The sequence below is a fragment of the Festucalex cinctus genome, chromosome 4, assembly GCF_051991245.1.
Source record: "Festucalex cinctus isolate MCC-2025b chromosome 4, RoL_Fcin_1.0, whole genome shotgun sequence".
Classification (NCBI taxonomy): Eukaryota; Metazoa; Chordata; class Actinopteri; order Syngnathiformes; family Syngnathidae; genus Festucalex; species Festucalex cinctus.
Genome location: NC_135414.1, coordinates 9,217,614 through 9,240,138, shown reverse-complemented (window position 1 = coordinate 9,240,138; position 22,525 = coordinate 9,217,614). Strand labels below are relative to the sequence as shown.

General features: G+C 42.4%; 1 protein-coding gene across 1 annotated transcript; it reads right to left on the bottom strand.

Moving 5' to 3' along the window:
* Window positions 1-5: 5 nt before the first annotated feature.
* Window positions 6-9,894, bottom strand: LOC144017279 (U2 small nuclear ribonucleoprotein auxiliary factor 35 kDa subunit-related protein 2-like). The gene is made up of 11 exons (XM_077518669.1): window positions 9,647-9,894; window positions 8,879-8,958; window positions 8,726-8,807; window positions 8,488-8,596; window positions 5,919-6,005; window positions 5,341-5,379; window positions 4,929-5,062; window positions 4,591-4,804; window positions 2,908-2,963; window positions 2,706-2,815; window positions 6-1,584 (listed from the first exon to the last, which is right to left on the bottom strand). Exons 1-11 carry the CDS (start codon window positions 9,688-9,690, stop codon window positions 758-760), a joined length of 1,782 nt encoding a protein of 593 aa, XP_077374795.1. The 5' UTR covers window positions 9,691-9,894; the 3' UTR covers window positions 6-757.
* Between the last annotated feature and the right edge of the window lie 12,631 nt (window positions 9,895-22,525).

Below are 22,525 nucleotides of genomic sequence, written 5' to 3'. Positions count from 1 at the left end.
AGCTCTATTTTCTTTACATTAATGCTTTGGTTTACATTTAAACACTGACATATGACCAAAGAACTGTGTGTTTTACCTTCCTAAGTCTATGGATGCCTAATATGACACAAAAAAGGGATCTGGTATTACAACATCTATGGAACAAAGTATATTTTTCAGTTTGATCCAATGAAAGACAATGCTGTATGTATTGAGGTGGGAAAAACATAACCACATGGTGTGTATTCTAAAAATTCAGCATTCATTCCCAGAAAATGACACTTTTTCATTTCTGCAAAAGAAACCACTTTTGTATTCACCATCATTTTGACATTTATATTTGACAGTATTTAACAATAAATGTCTTCAAACTGAAAAACAAATGTTGACTTTCTCGGATACAAAATTTCCATAATTAACTGGTTGAAAGTTGCAACTGATCACTTGAAATCCTGAAAAGTTGGTAGAAGTTTAGTTGATCAACAGCACTGACAAACATTATCAGTAACTTTCCATCACATTCATTTGGAAATATTGACATGTAATGAAAAGGCCTTTGACATCAGCAGCTTTTTTTGTATCATTATGAGAATTTATCTTATTTGTTAACGATAGGCATTTGGATACTTGCGGATGGCAACTGGAGCAAGTGACAACCGCTGTTCTCATGCAAAAACGATGATAGTAACTTGTGTGGGTTTTTGACGCCAGGTTATGGAGCCTATACTCTCATGTCAATATACAAAAACATTTTACAGATTTTCAATTATAAAAGCCGCTAAGAAGAACTTTGTGCAGGCTCATCAACTTGTGTCGTCGAGTTTTTCTTTGCATCATCAACACTTGGACTTGCACTCAAGTCATCATTGTTCTGAAGAAGTTCAGCTTTTTCCCCACTTGGACTTTTTTCTGAGCGTTTGTCCAAAGTCTCGTCTTCTGACTCTCGGGATGAAGTCACGGCTTCAGGTGAGCAGCTCCGCTTCTTGTGCTGCTTCTTCTTCTTCTTGCTTTTCTTGTTGTTCTTTTTCGAGTGTTTGTGGTGTCGACGTTTCTTGCTGTCCTCATCGGGAACGCTTCGGGTTTCGTCGTCATTGCCCGGGCTGCGATGTCCGCTCTTTTCTCTGCTCCGTTTGTTTCTTTCTGCGTCTCCATTTCTGTATTTCTCTCCACTTTTACTCCGACTTTTCGGATTCCTGTCTCGATCTCGACTCCTTTTCCGGTCTCGACTTCTGCTCCTGGACTTTTCGCGGCTTCTGCCTTTGTAACTGTCCCGACTCCTGTCGTAATGTGCTGACCCGAATGAGCGTCTGCTGTCGTCTCTTTGGGACTGGGACGTCCTCCTATCTCGACTCCTCTCACTGCGTCGGTCCTCTTCTCGTCTGCCGTAGGACCTCTCCGATCTCGGTGGGCTTCTGCTCCGGTGACTCCTCCGCGATCTGTCTCCCCTTCGCTCTGAGTATCTCTCCGAGTGACTCCCCTTGATGCTGCGGTCCGGTGAAATGTGAAGGTCCCGGTCGGCCTCCCAGAATTCATTGCCGGGGTTTCGGAATACATGTAGGAAATTGCAGTGTTTCCCTTTGGGGCACCTGTTTCTGTCAAACAGTCCTGAGAGATAACAAAACGTTTTGTCAACCTTCAGGGGTGAAAAATTTCTTGAAAATTTTTCAGAAGCTTTCTGGTAAATTTCCATAGGCTGATAAGCGGATGAATTTGGGAAATATTTCAATTAGGGGTCAACCTTCAATTTTGTCAATAACTTTTGTAGTTCCATAAATGTTCATGAATTCCCATGGAAAAGTTTACAACAGGAGTGTCCAAACTTCTTCATTTGAGGGCCACATACAGAAAATCAGAAGGACACAAGGGGCATATAGTGTTATGAAGAGAAATTGTGTTTACTCCTAAAAATTGTACAAATAATTTATTTGTGCTTTTGCATATTTAGAAAAATGATACAGTATATAAGCCAATTTATTTGTAATACGGCAGTAGGGTTATTATTATAGTATTTATTTATTTATTTATTTTTAGTTAGTTTTTATTTCATTTTAAGTTTTGTATTTAATAGTAATAGTTTTAATTAGTTTTCCGGGTAGTCCATTTATTTTTTCATTAGTTTTAGTTCTTTAATAAATGCTTAGTTTTAGTTTACTTTGTTAGTTTCAGGATTAGTTTTATTTTTTTATTATATATTTTGTAAAAATTTTATTACTTGTGCGCAATATTTAAAAAACGCCATACTTTCAAACGTCATTATTTCGGTTTATATCAAAATAAATCACTAAAAATCACATTTTAAATCATCCCCAAAGGCTCATGCATAAAATGAATTAGGAATTTTTGCTATAATTATAGTTAGCTTTAATTAGTTTTGCAAACATAAATTGTAGTTTCAGTTAGTTTTCGTTTTTTAAAAAGCATTTTCGTTTTTATTTTATTTTGTTAGTGAAGTTGCTTTTTGAATTTTTGTTTTAGTTATTTCGTTAGTTTTAAGTTCACTAAAATAACCTTTAATGGCACCTGTGTTTTCGACACCCTCCCTTCTTATTTTGACCATCTCCAAACATTTTTGTTTTTAATTTATTTTAACTGAGTCAAATGCCATTTTTAAGCATATGCCGCGGGCCACTGAAAAATGGACGGCGGGCCGCAACTGGCCCCCGGGCCATAGTTTGGACACCACTGGTTTACAACATTGAAAATCTCACATTGAGACTTCATCTCACCACAAATGGCATTCTTCCACCGTGTCACAGGACATATCTCGCAGTGAAGCTGCTTGCCGGCGTACCACCTTCCGTTAAATTTGATGAAGGCCTCTCTGCATTGCTCCTCACTAGTCAGAAGACAGCAAATTCAAGCTTTTGTTCAAAGTCAAGTTCATTTGTTACGCGCGATCATTGTCAAAGGACCTTGTGTGATACTTACGTGTCAAACTGGACGTAAACATTCCCTCGCAAGTGGGACTCATAGTTGCAGCTGACCTAAAGGCAAAGATCACATCAGAAGATCAAATTCATGATATAATAATAATTACTAGGCTGTAATGACCCCTAGTTACCTTATATTTATCCTATATTTCTAACTACTTGTACAAAGTCTCAGAAGGAATCTTGCAGGTGTTCCACAGGGCTCAGTTCTAATCCCATTTACAGGTACACCTCTCAATAAATTAGATTGTTGTAGAAAAGTGCATTTACTATAATTCATACACTTCTATACAGAACCGAAGGAACACTTTTCATAAGACAGACACCTACAGTACCAAATTTCTATTGATTTTGATAGTTTCTATAAGAGTCCATTTTTTTAGATAGCCAACTGAATCATCAAAATTATAAAAATATAAGTACTGAAATTTCAATGTATGTGGTGAATCTATATACCAGTCTCGTGAAATAAATGTTTGCCCAATACTGTATTCTAGTAAGATTAGGGCTGCATGATTAATCTAAATCTAATTGACATTGAGGTTTGACCAAGTGCAATAACCTAATCGCAAAACAGTGCTGTTTTAGATAGTTTTATCTTTCTTCCCCCTTTGGTGTTTGAGTGATAGCTGTATTCGTCAACCACAATTGCCGATGCGCGAGTCTTAATGGCGCTGGCCAATCAGCGTTGTTGGCGTTAGTCTGCGCTCCGGTGCCTTCATTCTGTATGTACAGTGCAACCATAACGAGTGCACCTCGAGGCTTGCTGTGATTGCCGTGCACCAAAGTGGATTTCAGGGAAGAAGGGACTTCTGCCGCTACAAAGGAGGGGAGAGAGAGCAACTTGTACCAAATAAAGGTTATTTGGACGCATTTCGGATTCGACAAACATGACGTGGACCAAAAGAAAAGCTCCAGATACAAAATGTGCTATCAGCGAGTAGCCAGATCTAGAGGCAACAAGACCAACTTATATCAACACTTAAAAAAAAAAAACAACCACCGACTTCAGTATGAAGCCTGTAAAGCAGGTTAAAAAAAGACTGACGAAGTAGCGGGCGTGCTAAGCTAACATCACTAACAGCAACATTCACGTTAGTTACACTTAAAAAAAAAAAAAAAAAGTTCTCATAGGCACAAAGAAATTACAATAAAGGGCTATAATAACCCGTTATATTGTCAAGGAAATTATTCCCCTAAATTCTGTCTGTATTTTGTTAATATTCTGGATATCTATCTGTATTATAATCATACCAAACCTGAGCCTCAATGTATAGTTTTTATTGGCAAATTATTTGGTCTAGAAGCATAATGTAGATCAAAGCTCCCCCCTTAGCATATTCACCAGAAGAGGACGTCTTCCTCCTCGTAGTTTTAATCAAATTGTGAAATTATAGTATTGCATTGTTAAAATATTGATCAAAGTACTTGTCTGAAACTAAACTGACTCACAATTGTAGTGTTTTCATGCATTTTAATGTGTAAAATACAAAAAACGCAAATCCAATCGCAATATTGGTCTGAAGAATTGCGATTAGGTTTTTTTCCAAAATCATGCAGCCCTAAGTAAGATGCATTAAAATATAAAGGTTTAAGAATTATGTAAGTTGGTCAATGTTTATATTATTTTCAAACCAATAAACACTATCCAAAAATTGTCGGTAGTGGTGACACAATTTACCTTAAACTGGACCACCTTTCCAACGGTCTTAAACTCTGGTAGAACGTCATGGTAGAATTCAGTAAAGGACTCGTGCAGCTCTTCCTCGCTGTGCTCCAGAGAAGCATCGCCGTCGTAGTCATCACGGCGAGACTGTTCCATGCCGTATGTTATGAACATAGCGCGGATCAATAGAGTGGGGCTACTCGATGGGTAAAGGTGCTTTCGAGAACATCTAAAGTCATGGGGAGTGAAAATTAAAATAAATACATTTGCATTAACACTGGTAAAAAATAAAATAAAAAAAGGAAGTGGACATGATTACTATAGAGTCGTGAAAAAAAGCTAAGCCACTGTACCTGTCCCCAAATCGACAGGATCCAGTCTTGAGGAAGAAAGGGCAATTTGCTACATCTCGCTCCGTCCCATAATTTTCAGATTTCTCCGTTACCGGAGCCTCAGGATTCATCCATGGTCCTCCGTTATTAGCGAGCTGCAAAAAAAAAAAAACAACACGGCGAATTTCGAAAACGTTTCCTCTGCTCAATACCAACACGGTGACATAACAATGGTCCGCTGAGCAGAGTTGCATTTTTTACCTGAGACTCATCACAATTATAGAAACCATCCAAATTATACGAAAAATGCAATATAACAACACAAAACTGTGTAACATCATCTGGAGCGCAGAATCATAATTACACAACAAAAACACAAAAGTCGTATGGATGTCATGTATTAATGTTACAAAATAAAAGGCACGGGCAGTACCTGATTTTCTGCTTCATCCAACATTTTCTGAAAGGCCTCCTACAAACGGTGTAAAGAGATGTCAGGTGAAAATGTGAAATAGGCGGAGCATATCTGTACCTTCTTGTTAAGACCGCATTCACAGGGGCAGATAAGTCACAACAATTCTGATAAACTTTGTTAACTTCAATAACAAAGACACTTAACACACAAAGTTAAAAGATACGTCCTCGCCGGGACAATTCGAGTGCTGGTAAAGGACTTTTGCAACAGTATCTTTGTTAAGGAGTAGGATGCTTGCTGCTTGTGCCACTTCGTCAAGGAAAGATTGATAAACAAGTTTAAAAAAAATAAAATAAAAAATCAAGAATACAATGAACTAATGACAGTGACAGCTCAAAATTGAGCATTATTGCCATTGTCGACTTTTTTTTCGATATTGCTCTTCCATTGAATTTCATTACACGTACATTGTATATTGCGGGTAGTGCGTATGTTTGATTGTAATAAATGAATCTCATTTCTGAAGATAGAAGATGAAGATTAAGTAGAAGTGGATATATTTCTCTCCGGTTTTATCCTCCCACGGCTCGGTTCACCTCTCTGTCTCGCTTCTGTTGCTGTTTCTGCTCTTTTTCCTCTTCTTCTCTCTTTTGCTGAGCCTCCCATTCCTCCTTTATCTTCCGCTGTGGACACAGAAATAAAACGTAAACGTCACAACATGCCAAACAAGAGTTTGAAAAGCTGTCTTCTCAGCATTAGAAAATTCTTCCTTTCTCTTAGAGATCAAATGAGGGAAGGATGTGAAGATATTCTCTGCTAAAAGTGTCTATAATGTTGCCCCAGATATCCGTCATTTGCTACTCACAAAATAACCGTTTTGCAGACCCTTTTTGCAACCTATCCTTCATTATTCACTGAAAATGATTTGTTCTTGTGCCCGGCCTAAGCATGTGTAATATAAAATTATTGCTTTGGCGCCATCCTCTGGCATCTTGGAGCCCAGGAACTATTCTGAAATAAGCAAAGTGTGCATTAAGTTTGGGCATGCGTGGGGGGAAAAAAACGAGGCTACCAACTACCCTATCAATTTGAAAAGCGGAGATTAGAGTGGTGACAATCTTTGCCTAACTGTACACTTTAAAGCTTGCAAGTCAACTTCCCCGATATCAGTAAAACACATGCTATGCATGTTAATAAAAAACAGCAACTTTCCAGCCGTTGAAACGTTTCTATCAGAGCCTATTCCATCGGATCCAATTCATTTTCAATGACCGTATTGGTAGTTTCGCCTACCCACAATGCACTACTCCGCTACCCATAATGCACCTTGAATTCGAGATGCGCACTTTGCTCATTAGCAGAGTATCTTCATATGGACAGACCAAAGGAAAAAAAACAAAAAAACGTTGCCACCATCTCGTGGCATCTGCATGGTGTCAAATGTCATACTAAAAAGGTCTTGATTAGAAACCTACTGGCAGCACCTGCTGTTTTTTTATTTTTTTTCCATTGGGATAAAGGGAGCTGTTTACTTAGGATGAGACATCTATTTGCGTAAGTGCACAGCAATTAAATGTGGTGGCCACCAATTGAAGAAAGGAAACTATATGTACAGTAAAACCAACCTCCGCTGACGAACGCTTAAGCTCACGAACTTTTCGCCTGACGAACATTAAATTCACGAGCATATAGTCTCTGCTGACGAACTAGTTTTTGGCGAACGAACCAAACCACGCGGTCGAACAGCGCCATGGTGGCGGCCACGAGAAGCTGACGCATGCTCAGTGTCCCAGTTCGTCACCCCCTTTCTTTGAGTGCGGACGCGGTTTGTGTTTGATAGACATTTTGGACCATATTGAGTGTACTTTTGCTATTATGGGACCGAAAAAGACCCCACCACAGGCTAGTGTTAAGCCTAATGCTGCGTTCTCACCAAAAGCGAGGGACGGCGATTCGGCGGCGCGTTTGCATTGTAGTCAATGGAGTTCGCGCCACTAAAAAAAGCGAACGTGCTATCACGTACCTCAAAATAGGAGAAAATAGTGCCACGGCTGTTTAGTCCCAGGAAAGAAGTGAAAGTAGTTGGCGGTGCTCACTTTTTGTTGACTCGCTAAAGTGCTCCACTTCCTTGTTCACCAAGGGACACGCCTCCTCCGCTCCGGTGAGCACGAAAGCGTGAATGAACGGCAACCGTTCCATAAACACTCTACGCGGTGAAACGCTCGCGAATGAAGTAAGTCTACCATTGCTACTAGGGGTGTTAAAAAAAATCGATTCGGTGATATATCGCGATACTACATCGCGCGATTCTCGAATCGATTCAATAATCGGCAGAATCGATTTTTTTTTTTTATTTTTTTTTTTAGGATTCACACCTTGAGCATGGAAGAATGTTATATGAACGGCACATTAAGCCTTAATATTTTTTATTTTAATGCTGTTCAAACATGAAACAGAATACAACCTCTATAAGACTGAAATTTCAGATAAATAAATAATACATTTTCATATAAATCTTACACTCTACAAGCTTACTGATTAGTATTTTCTAAATATGAATGAAAAAAAATCGCAACAATCGACTTATAAATTCGTATCGGGATTAATCGGTATCGAATCGTGACCATTCGTATCGGGATTAATCGGTATCGAATCGAATCGTGACCTGTGAATCGTGATACGAATCGAATCGTCAGGTACTAGGCAATTCACACCCCTAATTGCTACTATCCTTAAGAACCACCATCACAAAGGTAAATAAAACGACTTTATTATACAGTACAGTTTATTTCTATAATTACAATACAATAGCACATTTATTATACATAAAATAAGGTATATTTTTGTGTAGTTTTAAGGCTTATTTAGTAGAAAATTATGTTTTATAGGGACCTGGGAACGGATTATTCTCATTTTAATGGTTTCTTATGGGAAATAAATGTTCGGAAGAAGAACTTTTCGCCTTACACACACTTTCTGGGAACCAATTATGTTCGTGAGCTGAGGTATCACTGTATTTGAAAATGTAAATTGACAGATTATTTACAGCCACGGATTGCTGTTGGAAACCTCTCCATATTATTATGGTAAAGTTATATTGCATTGCACGTATCTGCTGTCATTTATCTCATTGTATGCGGTGAAAGCAAATCAAGATTGCATTACCTCGTCATCCTCTCTGCGTTTCCTCGCAGCCGCCTCCCTCTCAGACCTCAGACGGAATTCTTCTTGCGCGAGCCGCTCTCGCTCGAGCCACTCTTCATGTAGCCGTTGCCTGGGGAAAAAAGGGAAATGTGACTCAAACGCCATCTGAGCAACTGTGGTGTCAAGGTCTCTTTTGTGTGCGCCAGTGCTGAATTTGTTGGACAAAGCAAGAAAAGCAATGCTGAGATCTGTATCCCACCTCTCTTCATCAAAAATACTGGCATCTTCATCATCCTCTTCAGCCACTTCCTCAGAGGGCTCAACGTCTCCACTTTGTTCAGCTACAGCAGAATACATGGCATGACTGTTTGGCATGATCAAATATCCAAAACAACACAAGTTATTTTCATACCACATTCTCTGGTTCGGGCAATTGCTTGTCGTTTCCGCTTTCTTCTTTCTTTCCTGGAGGCAGCCTTGCGTTGCTTGTAACTAAATCAAATGCAACACACAAAGTTAAACAACACTGGTCACATTTGCAGTGCAGTTTATTTCCACAAAGGACGCTAGGGTAATTTCATTTACTATACGGGTTATAATTCCTTTAAGTGGAAATTTAACTGAAATTCTGCTTTATAAAGTGTAAACGTGACATCAAAAAGTGAAAAGATGCAAAAATATGATATGCTTGTAATTGACATCCACCAAGCTCCCTGGTGTCGCAGTAGCAGTAGCAAAGCACTTCTTGTTTCCAAATTAAGCTCTCAATTGACATCAACATAGTTACTGAGCACCAAGATGCCATGAGACAGTGGCAATTGGCAAAGCACTACCTTTATCTAAACCATAAGTCTCAAACGCCAGTCCTACTTGATCAGGATCATTATCAGACTCCTACAGAACTTGCGGATAAGCTAATCATTTGAATCAGGTGTGTTGGAGGAGAGAGACGTCTAAATCACTGGTCTGCATGACCGATTTCTGTTTCATGTACAGCACCTTGTATACAGCAATGCTTGTTTTAAAGTGCTTTATAAATAAATTTGACTTGAGTTTCATCTTAATCGATAGCGCCAAACAGCTCTATCTAATTTAATAGAACATATAATAAAAGAGCATAAAATAAATATCACCATCTCAGAACGCATGTAGTCCTACGTTACAAAAAAAACACACTCACCTTAAAGGAGGATCACAGTTCAATGGAGGAATAGACGCTGCCATCACAGCCACGGCTAACGATAGCTAAATAGCTAGTCGGCTAATGTTTACAAGCCGAATGCTTTAATGTTAGTAAACGCCAAGTTCAACGAAGTGACGCAATATTTACACTATCTGACGCAATCGTTGGCCGTTTAGGTTAGCTAGTACCACTGATCTGTACATATCAATCGCGAGAACAACCATGCGGATTTGTTGTTTGACAGACAGAAGTACTTCCGGGGTGACAGAGAACTGCTTCCGACGTGAAGTAATGTTCGACAGCTTGAAAAGTTAATTTAATGTACATCATTAAATTAATTGATTGAATTAATTCAAATGAATTGAGTTGTTTAGAATAATACATATATATTTATTCCCAATTTTGAGTAAAATAACCAATTATTCAATTGAATAAACGAGTCAATACATCCATCCATCCATTTTCTTGACCGCTTATTCCTCACAAGGGTCGCGGGGGCTGCTGGCGCCTATCTCAGCTGGCTCTGGGCAGTAGGCGGGGGACACCCTGGACTGGTTGCCAACCAATCGCAGGGCACACAGAGACGAACAACCATCCACACTCACACGCACACCTAGGGACAATTCGGAGCGCCCAATTAACCTGCCATGCATGTCTTTGGAATGTGGGAGGAGACCGGAGTACCCGGAGAAGACCCACGCAGGCACGGGGAGAACATGCAAACTCCGAGTCAATACATTTTAATGAATTTTTAGAAGAGTATATGCATCCAAATGTTCAGCTATCTTGATCATAATCATCTAGGTGGCCTGGATAAAAGTACCGGCGGTAAGCGTATGGGTCAAACTGACTGACAATATAAGAATACTGTCAACTGAAAAGAAGAGTACCTGCAGGAAATGTATTTTTAAAGCCTCAGAATTCAGAAAGCACATCAGAATAAAATAAAATAAATAAATAAAAAAACAGGCCATGAGGGCAAAATGAACGATTTTAAGAGGCAGGAGTGTTGACAGCCACATTGGACGTCCTGTGGACGTGCAGATCATGTCTGTATTACGTCAGTTGGTAAGACCAGTGCTGGACTACTAATTAAGCGAAGTGCAAATTAAGTCCATTATTTGGACGTCTAATTATGACCCCATTTGGACCATGGATACGTGACTTTTTTGCACCTCACAGGGATTTAAATATCATTGTTATTGTTATCAATATTATTTAATCAATTTAGTATTTTTTTTTCTGATAAAACTAATGTATTGACAGTTTTGATTTTATATCTATTGTAGATATTCACATATGAACATAAAGATTTGGGTGCTTTCGGGTGGTGCAGTGATGCGGAGACTTGGCGTGGCGTGATGCGTGGAAGACTTGGCGTGGCGTGATGCGTGGAAGACTTGGCGTGGAAGACTTGGAAGGCGTGGCGTGAAAGACGGAAGACTTGGAAGGCGTGGCGTGAAAGATTTGGAAGACTTGGAAGGCGTGGCGTGAAAGACTTGGAAGACTTGGAAGGCGTGGCGTGAAAGACTTGGAAGACTTGGAAGGCGTGGCGCGAAAGACTTGGAAGACTTGGAAGGCGTGGCATGAAAGACTTGGAAGACGTGGCGTGAAAGACTTGGAAGACTTGGTGTGAAAGACTTGGAAGGCGTGGCGTGGAAGACTTGGCAGACTTGGCAAAAGGACAACACTAGTGATGTGCTTCTCGGGTCGAATCCCTGAAGCGTGTGCCGAGTAATGCAGATGAGTGGTTCATGAACGGCGTGTCAATGCGTGTGTTGATGACGTACGTGGTGACGTTTGAAGCCCCACGAAGCAGGTGTACCACGTGACTGATTCAGGAAATGATTCGCTAGGTTTGAGTGTAGTTCGAAATAAAAGCGGCAAAGAAACGCTATGGATTCCCCTTCACTTTTTGTGTTTTCGGGTCCCTTATTGCGCTACTTTTTTTGCTTTTGGCATTCGATTTGATGAGCTTCTTTTTGCGATGGAACCAGCAAGAAAGAGATTTTCCCTTGTTTAGGAGCACTTTGAGCAGATCTCACCTCAGAAGGTAATGCACTGCAATTACGGTACTATTTTAACAGATTCCAATAATAAAATAAAATAAAATGTGACAACACATAAAATTCACATTTTTCTGTTCACAGTTGAAAGTCCCCTTCAGTACAGGGAATCACAGAAATATACGCGTCCAATTCTATACAAACTTGCTATCTCATATCGATGCACCCCTGCTTCATCAGTACCATGTGAAAGAGTTTTTTTCCAAAGCAGGTGAAATTCTCTGCAAAAAAAAAAGAAACCGCCTGAGTCCAAAAACGTCAGAAAAAAGTTTTTAAATAAAAATGAATAAGCACTTTATATTACCTCCTTATTTCACATTTTCACTTGTTGCATAAGCACAAACATAGACAAAGTAACACAGAACAATTCATGTTAAAACACTCTTCAAATATATATTCTTTTGTATTTAGAGCATGATTTACACCCCACCATTTTATTGCATGCACCAAGCATGTTATACATTTTTCTCCACATGATGGCGTAGTCGAGGAAATGAATCATCTTGAAGCCCCTACGTGTGTGTGAAGCATTTCACTGCAGGGCTTCACTGCTTTACGGGGCTTCATTTTGCCATCACTAGACAACACTGTGATACAACACGCAACACGCAACACGCAACACGCAACACGCAACACGCAACACGCAACACGCAACACGCAACACGCAACACGCAACACGCAACACGCAACACGCAACACGCAACACGCAACACGAAGACATGCAAACCTTCAAACAATGCTCCCACACCCGCGTGAGACAAACACCACTCCCTTATACCAACACTAATGACAATAACAGGACACACCTGGGAGACACAGCAGGGAGGGGTAATCAATCAGCAATACACACCAGGAAGGGAAGACACAAGCAGGTGGACAAGGTTAACCATAACGAGACTGGGGAAAAAGACAGGAACACCAGACAACCAACACTCACCAAAATAAAACAAAAACCCAACCCAAAAAACCGAAACATGACAAGAAATTTGTATCGGGATTAATCGGTATCGAATCAAATCGTGACTTATGAATCGTGATACGAATCGAATCATCAGGTACTAGGCAATTCACACTCCTAATTGTTACATGAGACAAAAACATCACTCCCTCATGACTCACGAAACTCACGAGTCATGACATGGACATGCTAACTTCACTCATTAACCAACACACAGATATTTAACAACACTACAGAAGATACTGAACTTTTAATGTGAGAATATTACTTTTAGAGACCTGTGGCCTCACACTGACCTTGTTAACAGAGAAGTACCTTATTCATAATGAATATCCATCCATCCATTTTCTTGACCGCTTATTCCTCACAAGGGTCGCGGGGGCTGCTGGCGCCTATCTCAGCTGGCTCTGGGCAGTAGGCGGGGGACACCCTGGACTGGTTGCCAGCCAATCGCAGGGCACACAGAGACGAACAACCATCCACACTCACAAGCACACCTAGGGACAATTTGGAGCACCCAATTAACCTGTCATGCATGTCTTTGGAATGTGGGAGGAGACCGGAGTACCCGGAGAAGACCCACGCGGGCACGGGGAGAACATGCAAACTCCACCCAGGAAGGTCCGAGCCTGGACTCGAACCGGAGACCTCAGAACTGGGAAGCGGACGTGCTAACCACTCAACTACCGTGCCACCCTCATCATCTCAAACATCACTCCCTCATGACTCACGAAACTCACGAGTCATGACATGGACATGCTAACTTCACTCATTAACCAACACACAGATATTTAACAACACTACAGAAGATACTGAACTTTTAATGTGAGAATATTACTTTTAGAGACCTGTGGCCTCACACTGACCTTGTTAACAGAGAAGTACCTTATTCATAATGAATAATGATGTTTTATTGTACAGCACACTCAATGTCATTCATTTAAAAGCCGATATTTTGTGGTGGGCGTTCCCACGATGAGTTTGCCCCCGAGTGCATGACAAATGATTGCCATCCCATAAGTCACGCCTTGTGACTCTGAATGGTTGTTTTTCCTCAGGCGCGCTGGTTTCTTGCAAATCAAATCTGAGTCACATGAGACAGCTGACTTTTTCACAGATCATATTTATCAATATTTATATTTAGCACAGGACAAAGGGAGTCACAGACTATATATACACACACATACTAAGTGGAAACAGGTGGAAACAATCAGGGCGGGGAAGGTCAACAGGAAACAGGAAGGGCAAGTTGTCAGAAAAGGAGGGATCAAAACATTTACCAAAATATTGAGTTGAATGGCCGGGCTACCAGGAGTGCGAATCCCCCATTGAGTTGAATGGCCGGGCTACCAGGGGTCCGAATCCCCCCATTGGTTCCCTATCTGGGCACCTTTCCACCCAAACCGCAAAATGGAGTTGTCAAGATTTCAGAAGGGAGCAATTTCAGACGAGGCACCTGCAGAGCTGAACAAGGGAGGATCGCCAGACTTATGTCCGACAAAGAGGAGTGTTGGGGCGGCCTCCTCAGGCAGACGACCCGCTCTCTGGCCTGGGTGTCAGATTTTTTCAAAGTCTGACACCTTCCCGAAATTGTTCGAAGTCTGATATAGGCCTGAAATATTTCAAAGTCTGACGCCTGCCTGAAATTTTTCAAAGTCTGACGCCTGCCTGAAATTTTTCAAAGTCTGACGCCTGCTCGAAAATTTTCAAAGTCTGACGCCTGCTCGAAAATTTTCAAAGTCTGACGCCTGCTCGAAAATTTTCAAAGTCTGACACCTGCTCGAATTATTTCAAAGTCTGACGCAGGCCCGAAAATTTTCAAAGTCTGACGCCTGCCCGAAAATGTTCAAAGTCCAACGCCTGTCCGAAAATTTTCAAAGTCTGACGCCTGTCCGAAAATTTTCAAAGTCCCACGACTGCCCTAAAATTTTCAAAGTCTGACACCTGCCCGAAAATTTTCAAAGTCTGATGCAGGACAAAAATAATTCAAAGTCCAACGCCTGTCCGAAAATTTTCAAAGTCTGATGCAAGCCCAAACATTTTCAAAGTCCAACGCCTGTCCGAAAATTTTCAAAGTCTGAGGCAGGACCGAAATAATTCAAAGTCCCATGGTGGCCAGAATTTTTTCAAAGTCTGACGCCTGGCCGAAAATTTTCAAAGTCTGACAACTGCCTGAATTTTTTCAAAGTCCCACACCATTCACTTCAAAAGCCTGGGTTACCAGGGTTGCAGTACCGCGGGCCACCATCGGGGGGCGCTGCAGATAGGGCACCCGGTTCCCTATCTGGGCACCTTTCCACCCAAACCGCAAAATGGAGTTGTCACGATTTCAGAAGGGAGCAATTTCAGACGTGACACCTCTAGGGCTGAACAAGGGAGGCTCGCCAGACTTATGTCCGACAAAGAGGAGTGTTGGGGCGGCCTCCTCGGGCAGACGACCCGCTCTCTGGCCTGGGTGTCAGATTTTTTCAAAGTCTGACACCTTCCCGAAATTGTTCGAAGTCTGATATAGGCCTGAAATATTTCAAAGTCTGACGCCTGCCTGAAATTTTTCAAAGTCTGACGCCTGCCTGAAATTTTTCAGTCTGACGCCTGCTCGAAAATTTTCAAAGTCTGACGCCTGCTCGAAAATTTTCAAAGTCTGACACCTGCTCGAATTATTTCAAAGTCTGACGCAGGCCCGAAAATTTTCAAAGTCTGACGCCTGTCCGAAAATGTTCAAAGTCCAACGCCTGTCCGAAAATTTTCAAAGTCTGACGCCTGTCCGAAAATTTTCAAAGTCCCACGACTGCCCTAAAATTTTCAAAGTCTGACACCTGCCCGAAAATTTTCAAAGTCTGATGCAGGACAAAAATAATTCAAAGTCCAACGCCTGTCCGAAAATTTTCAAAGTCCCATGCCTGCCCGAAAATTTTCAAAGTCTGATGCAAGCCCAAACATTTTCAAAGTCCAACGCCTGTCCGAAAATTTTCAAAGTCTGAGGCAGGACCGAAATAATTCAAAGTCCCATGGTGGCCAGAATTTTTTCAAAGTCTGACGCCTGGCCGAAAATTTTCAAAGTCTGACAACTGCCTGAATTTTTTCAAAGTCACACACCATTCACTTCAAAAGCCTGGGTTACCAGGGTTGCAGTACCGCGGGCCACCATCGGGGGGCGCTGCAGATAGGGCACCCGGTTCCCTATCTGGGCACCTTTCCACCCAAACCGCAAAATGGAGTTGTCACGATTTCAGAAGGGAGCAATTTCAGACATGACACCTCTAGGGCTGAACAAGGGAGGCTCGCCAGACTTATGTCCGACAAAGAGGAGTGTTGGGGCGGCCTCCTCGGGCAGACGACCCGCTCTCTGGCCTGGGTGTCAGATTTTTTCAAAGTCTGACACCTTCCCGAAATTGTTCGAAGTCTGATATAGGCCTGAAATATTTCAAAGTCTGACGCCTGCCTGAAATTTTTCAAAGTCTGACGCCTGCCTGAAATTTTTCAGTCTGACGCCTGCTCGAAAATTTTCAAAGTCTGACGCCTGCTCGAAAATTTTCAAAGTCTGACACCTGCTCGAATTATTTCAAAGTCTGACGCAGGCCCGAAAATTTTCAAAGTCTGACGCCTGTCCGAAAATGTTCAAAGTCCAACGCCTGTCCGAAAATTTTCAAAGTCTGACGCCTGTCCGAAAATTTTCAAAGTCCCACGACTGCCCTAAAATTTTCAAAGTCTGACACCTGCCCGAAAATTTTCAAAGTCTGATGCAGGACAAAAATAATTCAAAGTCCAACGCCTGTCCGAAAATTTTCAAAGTCCCATGCCTGCCCGAAAATTTTCAAAGTCTGATGCAAGCCCAAACATTTTCAAAGTCCAACGCCTGTCCGAAAATTTTCAAAGTCTGAGGCAGGACCGAAATAATTCAAAGTCCCATGGTGGCCAGAATTTTTTCAAAGTCTGACGCCTGGCCGAAAATTTTCAAAGTCTGACAACTGCCTGAATTTTTTCAAAGTCACACACCATTCACTTCAAAAGCCTGGGTTACCAGGGTTGCAGTACCGCGGGCCACCATCGGGGGGCGCTGCAGATAGGGCACCCGGTTCCCTATCTGGGCACCTTTCCACCCAAACCGCAAAATGGAGTTGTCACGATTTCAGAAGGGAGCAATTTCAGACATGACACCTCTAGGGCTGAACAAGGGAGGCTCGCCAGACTTATGTCCGACAAAGAGGAGTGTTGGGGCGGCCTCCTCGGGCAGACGGCCTGCTCTCTGGCCTGGTTGTCAGATTTTTTCAAAGTCTGACGCCTGCCCGAAATATTTCAAAGTCCCACACCATTCATTTCAATAGCCTGGGTCACCAGGCCCGAAAATTTTCAAAGTCCAACGCCTGTCCGAAAATTTTCAAAGTCCCACACCTTCCCGGAAATTTTCAAAGTCTGACACCTACCTGAAATATTTCAAAGTCCCATGCTGGCCAGAATTTTTTCTAAGTCTGATGCCTGGCCGAAAATTTTCAAAGTCCCATGCTAGCCAGAATTTTTTCAAAGTCTGACGCCTGGCCGAAAATTTTCAAAGTCCCACGACTGCCCTAAAATTTTCAAAGTCTGACACCTGCCCGAAAATTTTCAAAGTCTGATGCAGGACAAAAATAATTCAAAGTCCAACGCCTGTCCGAAAATTTTCAAAGTCCCATGCCTGCCCGAAAATTTTCAAAGTCTGATGCAAGCCCAAACATTTTCAAAGTCCAACGCCTGTCCGAAAATTTTCAAAGTCTGAGGCAGGACCGAAATAATTCAAAGTCCCATGGTGGCCAGAATTTTTTCAAAGTCTGACGCCTGGCCGAAAATTTTCAAAGTCTGACAACTGCCTGAATTTTTTCAAAGTCACACACCATTCACTTCAAAAGCCTGGGTTACCAGGGTTGCAGTACCGCGGGCCACCATCGGGGGGCGCTGCAGATAGGGCACCCGGTTCCCTATCTGGGCACCTTTCCACCCAAACCGCAAAATGGAGTTGTCACGATTTCAGAAGGGAGCAATTTCAGACATGACACCTCTAGGGCTGAACAAGGGAGGCTCGCCAGACTTATGTCCGACAAAGAGGAGTGTTGGGGCGGCCTCCTCGGGCAGACGACCCGCTCTCTGGCCTGGGTGTCAGATTTTTTCAAAGTCTGACACCTTCCCGAAATTGTTCGAAGTCTGATATAGGCCTGAAATATTTCAAAGTCTGACGCCTGCCTGAAATTTTTCAAAGTCTGACGCCTGCCTGAAATTTTTCAGTCTGACGCCTGCTCGAAAATTTTCAAAGTCTGACGCCTGCTCGAAAATTTTCAAAGTCTGACACCTGCTCGAATTATTTCAAAGTCTGACGCAGGCCCGAAAATTTTCAAAGTCTGACGCCTGTCCGAAAATGTTCAAAGTCCAACGCCTGTCCGAAAATTTTCAAAGTCTGACGCCTGTCCGAAAATTTTCAAAGTCCCACGACTGCCCTAAAATTTTCAAAGTCTGACACCTGCCCGAAAATTTTCAAAGTCTGATGCAGGACAAAAATAATTCAAAGTCCAACGCCTGTCCGAAAATTTTCAAAGTCCCATGCCTGCCCGAAAATTTTCAAAGTCTGATGCAAGCCCAAACATTTTCAAAGTCCAACGCCTGTCCGAAAATTTTCAAAGTCTGAGGCAGGACCGAAATAATTCAAAGTCCCATGGTGGCCAGAATTTTTTCAAAGTCTGACGCCTGGCCGAAAATTTTCAAAGTCTGACAACTGCCTGAATTTTTTCAAAGTCACACACCATTCACTTCAAAAGCCTGGGTTACCAGGGTTGCAGTACCGCGGGCCACCATCGGGGGGCGCTGCAGATAGGGCACCCGGTTCCCTATCTGGGCACCTTTCCACCCAAACCGCAAAATGGAGTTGTCACGATTTCAGAAGGGAGCAATTTCAGACATGACACCTCTAGGGCTGAACAAGGGAGGCTCGCCAGACTTATGTCCGACAAAGAGGAGTGTTGGGGCGGCCTCCTCGGGCAGACGGCCTGCTCTCTGGCCTGGTTGTCAGATTTTTTCAAAGTCTGACGCCTGCCCGAAATATTTCAAAGTCCCACACCATTCATTTCAATAGCCTGGGTCACCAGGCCCGAAAATTTTCAAAGTCCAACGCCTGTCCGAAAATTTTCAAAGTCCCACACCTTCCCGGAAATTTTCAAAGTCTGACACCTACCTGAAATATTTCAAAGTCCCATGCTGGCCAGAATTTTTTCTAAGTCTGATGCCTGGCCGAAAATTTTCAAAGTCCCATGCTAGCCAGAATTTTTTCAAAGTCTGACGCCTGGCCGAAAATTTTCAAAGTCCCATGCTGGCCAGAATTGTTTCAAAGTCCCATGCTGGCCAGAATTTTTTCAAAGTCTGACGCCTGACCGAAAATTTTCAAAGTCTGACGCCTACCTGAAATATTTCAAAGTCCCATGCTGGCCACAATTTTTTCAAAGTCTGACGCCTGGCCGAAAATTTTCAAAGTCCCATGCTGGCCAGAATTCTTTCTAAGTCTGACGCCTGCCCGAAAATTTTCAAAGTCTCACGCCTGCCTGAAATATTTTCTAAGTCTGACGCCTTGCCGAAAATTTTCAAAGTCCCATGCTAGCCAGAATTTTTTCTAAGTCTGACACCTGGAAGAAAATTTTCAAAGTCTCATGCTGGCCAGAATTTTTTCTAAGTCTGATGCCTGGCCGAAAATTTTCAAAGTCCCATGCTAGCCAGAATTTTTTCAAAGTCTGACGCCTGGCCGAAAATTTTCAAAGTCCCATGCTGGCCAGAATTTTTTCAAAGTCCCATGCTGGCCAGAAATTTTTCAAAGTCTGACGCGTGGCCGAAAATTTTCAAAGTCCCATGCTGGCCAGAATTTTTTCTAAGTCTGATGCCTGGCTGAAAATTTTCAAAGTCCCATGCTGGCCAGAATTATTTTCTAAGTCTGATGCCTGGCCGAAAATGTTCAAAGTCCCATGCTAGCCAGAATTTTTTCAAAGTCTGACGCCTGGCCGAAAATTTTCAAAGTCCCATGCTGGCCAGAAATTTTTCAAAGTCTGACGCCTAGCCGAAAATTTTCAAAGTCCCATGCTGGCCAGAATTTTTTCAAAGTCTGATGCCTGGCCGAAAATTTTCAAAGTCCCATGCTGGCCAGAATTTTTTCTAAGTCTGACCCTTGGCCGAAAATTTTCAAAGTCCCATGCTAGCCAGAATTTTTTCAAAGTCCCATGCTGGCCAGAATTTTTTCAAAGTCTGATGCCTGGCCGAAAATTTTCAAAGTCCCATGCTGGCCAGAATTTTTTCTAAGTCTGACCCTTGGCCGAAAATTTTCAAAGTCCCATGCTAGCCAGAATTTTTTCAAAGTCCCATGCTGGCCAGAAAATTTTCAAAGTCCCACGCCTGTCTGACAATTTTCAAAGTCACACACCAATCTTTTCAATAGCCTGGGTTAAAAGGGTTGCAGTACCGCCGGCCACCATCGGGGGGCGCTGCAGATAGGGCACCCGGTTCCCTATCTGGGGACCTTTCCACCCAAACCGCAAAATGGAGTTGTCATGATTTCAGAAGGGAGCAATTTCAGACGAGGCACCTCCAGGGCCGAACAAGGGAGGCTCACCAGACTTATGTCCGACAAAGAGGAGGGTTGGGGGGCCTCCTTGGGCAGACGGCCTGCTCTCTGGCCTGGTTGTCAGATTTTTTCAAAGTCCAACGCCTGTCCGAAAATTTTCAAAGTCCCACACCTTCCCGGAAATTTTCAAAGTCTGACACCTACCTGAAATATTTCAAAGTCCCATGCTGGCCAGAATTTTTTCTAAGTCTGATGCCTGGCCGAAAATTTTCAAAGTCCCATGCTAGCCAGAATTTTTTCAAAGTCTGACGCCTGGCCGAAAATTTTCAAAGTCCCATGCTGGCCAGAATTTTTTCTAAGTCTGATGCCTGGCTGAAAATTTTCAAAGTCCCATGCTGGCCAGAATTATTTTCTAAGTCTGATGCCTGGCCGAAAATTTTCAAAGTCCCATGCTAGCCAGAATGTTTTCAAAGTCTGACGCCTGGCCGAAAATTTTCAAAGTCCCATGCTGGCCAGAATTTTTTCAAAGTCCCATGCTGGCCAGAAATTTTTCAAAGTCTGACGCCTAGCCGAAAATTTTCAAAGTCCCATGCTGGCCAGAATTTTTTCAAAGTCTGACGCCTGATCGAAAATTTTCAAAGTCTGACGCCTACCTGAAATATTTCAAAGTCCCATGCTGGCCACAATTTTTTCAAAGTCTGACGCCTGGCCGAAAATTTTCAAAGTCCCATGCTGGCCAGAATTTTTTCTAAGTCTGACGCCTGCCCAAAAATTTTCAAAGTCTCACGCCTGCCTGAAATATTTCAAAGTCCCATGCTGGCCAGAATTTTTTCTAAGTCTGACACCTGGAAGAAAATTTTCAGTCCCATGCTAGCCAGAATTTTTTCTAAGTCTGACGCCTGGCCGAAAATTTTCAAAGTCTGACGCCTGGCCGAAAATTTTCAAAGTCCCATGCTGGCCAGAATTTTTTCTAAGTCTGATGCCTGGCTGAAAATTTTCAAAGTCCCATGCTGGCCAGAATTTTTTCAAAGTCCCATGCTGGCCAGAATTTTTTCTAAGTCTGATGCCTGGCCGAAAATTTTCAAAGTCCCATGCTGGCCAGAATTTTTTCTAAGTCTGACGCCTGGCCGAAAATTTTCAAAGTCCCATGCTGGCCAGAATTTTTTCTAAGTCTGACGCCTGGCCGAAAATTTTAAAAGTCCCATGCTGGCCAGAATTTTTTCTAAGTCTGATGCTTTGCTGAAAATTTTAAAAGTCCCATGCTGGCAAGAATTTTTTCTAAGTCTGATGCCTGGCTGAAAATTGTCAAAGTCCCATGCGAGCCAGAATTTTTTCTAAGTCTGACAACTGCCTAAATTTTTTCAAAGTCCCACACCATTCACTTCAAAAGCCTGGGTTACCAGGGTTGCAGTACCGTGGGCCACCATCGGGGGGCGCTGCAGATAGGGCACCCGGTTCCCTATCTGGGCACCTTTCCACCCAAACCGCAAAATGGAGTTGTCACGATTTCAGAAGGGAGCAATTTCAGACGTGACACCTCCAGGGCTGAACAAGGGAGGCTCGCCAGACTTATGTACGACAAAGAGGAGTGTTGGGGCGGCCTCCTCGGGCAGACAAACCGCTCTCTGGCCTGGTTGTCAGATTTTTTCTAAGTCTGACGCCTGCCCGAAAATTTTCAAAGTCTCACGCCTGCCTGAAATATTTCAAAGTCCCATGCTGGCCAGAATTTTTTCTAAGTCCGACGCCTGGCCGAAAATTTTCAAAGTCCCATGCTGGCCAGAATTTTTTCTAAGTCTGACGCCTACCTGAAATATTTCAAAGTCCCATGCTGGCCAGAATTTTTTCTAAGTCCGACGCCTACCTGAAATATTTCAAAGTCCCATGCTGGCCAGAATTTTTTCTAAGTCCCATGCTAGCCAGAATTTTTTCAAAGTCTGACGCCTAGCCGAAAATTTTCAAAGTCCCATGCTGGCCAGAATTTTTTCTAAGTCCGACCCCTGGCCGAAAATTTTCAAAGTCTGACGCCTACCTGAAATATTTCAAAGTCCCATGCTGGCCAGAATTTTTTCTAAGTCTGACGCCTACCTGAAATATTTCAAAGTCCCATGCTGGCCAGAATTTTTTCTAAGTCTGACGCCTACCTGAAATATTTCAAAGTCCCATGCTGGCCAGATTTTTTTCAAAGTCTGACGCCTCTCCGAAAATTTTCAAAGTCCCACGCCTGTCTGACAATTTTCAAAGTCACACACCAATCTTTTCAATAGCCTGGGTTAAAAGGGTTGCAG

Bases quoted from the DNA above. Each gene is read 5' to 3' on its own strand.
- LOC144017279 (XM_077518669.1), bottom strand. From the start codon at position 9,690: ATGGCAGCGTCTATTCCTCCATTGAACTGTGATCCTCCTTTAAG. The intron at 8,808-8,878 runs GTATGAAAATAA...ATTCTGCTGTAG, and splicing joins TGCCCGAACCAGAGAATGTG to CTGAACAAAGTGGAGACGTT. The intron at 2,964-4,590 runs GTAAATTGTGTC...CTTTGCCTTTAG, and splicing joins GAAAGGTGGTCCAGTTTAAG to GTCAGCTGCAACTATGAGTC.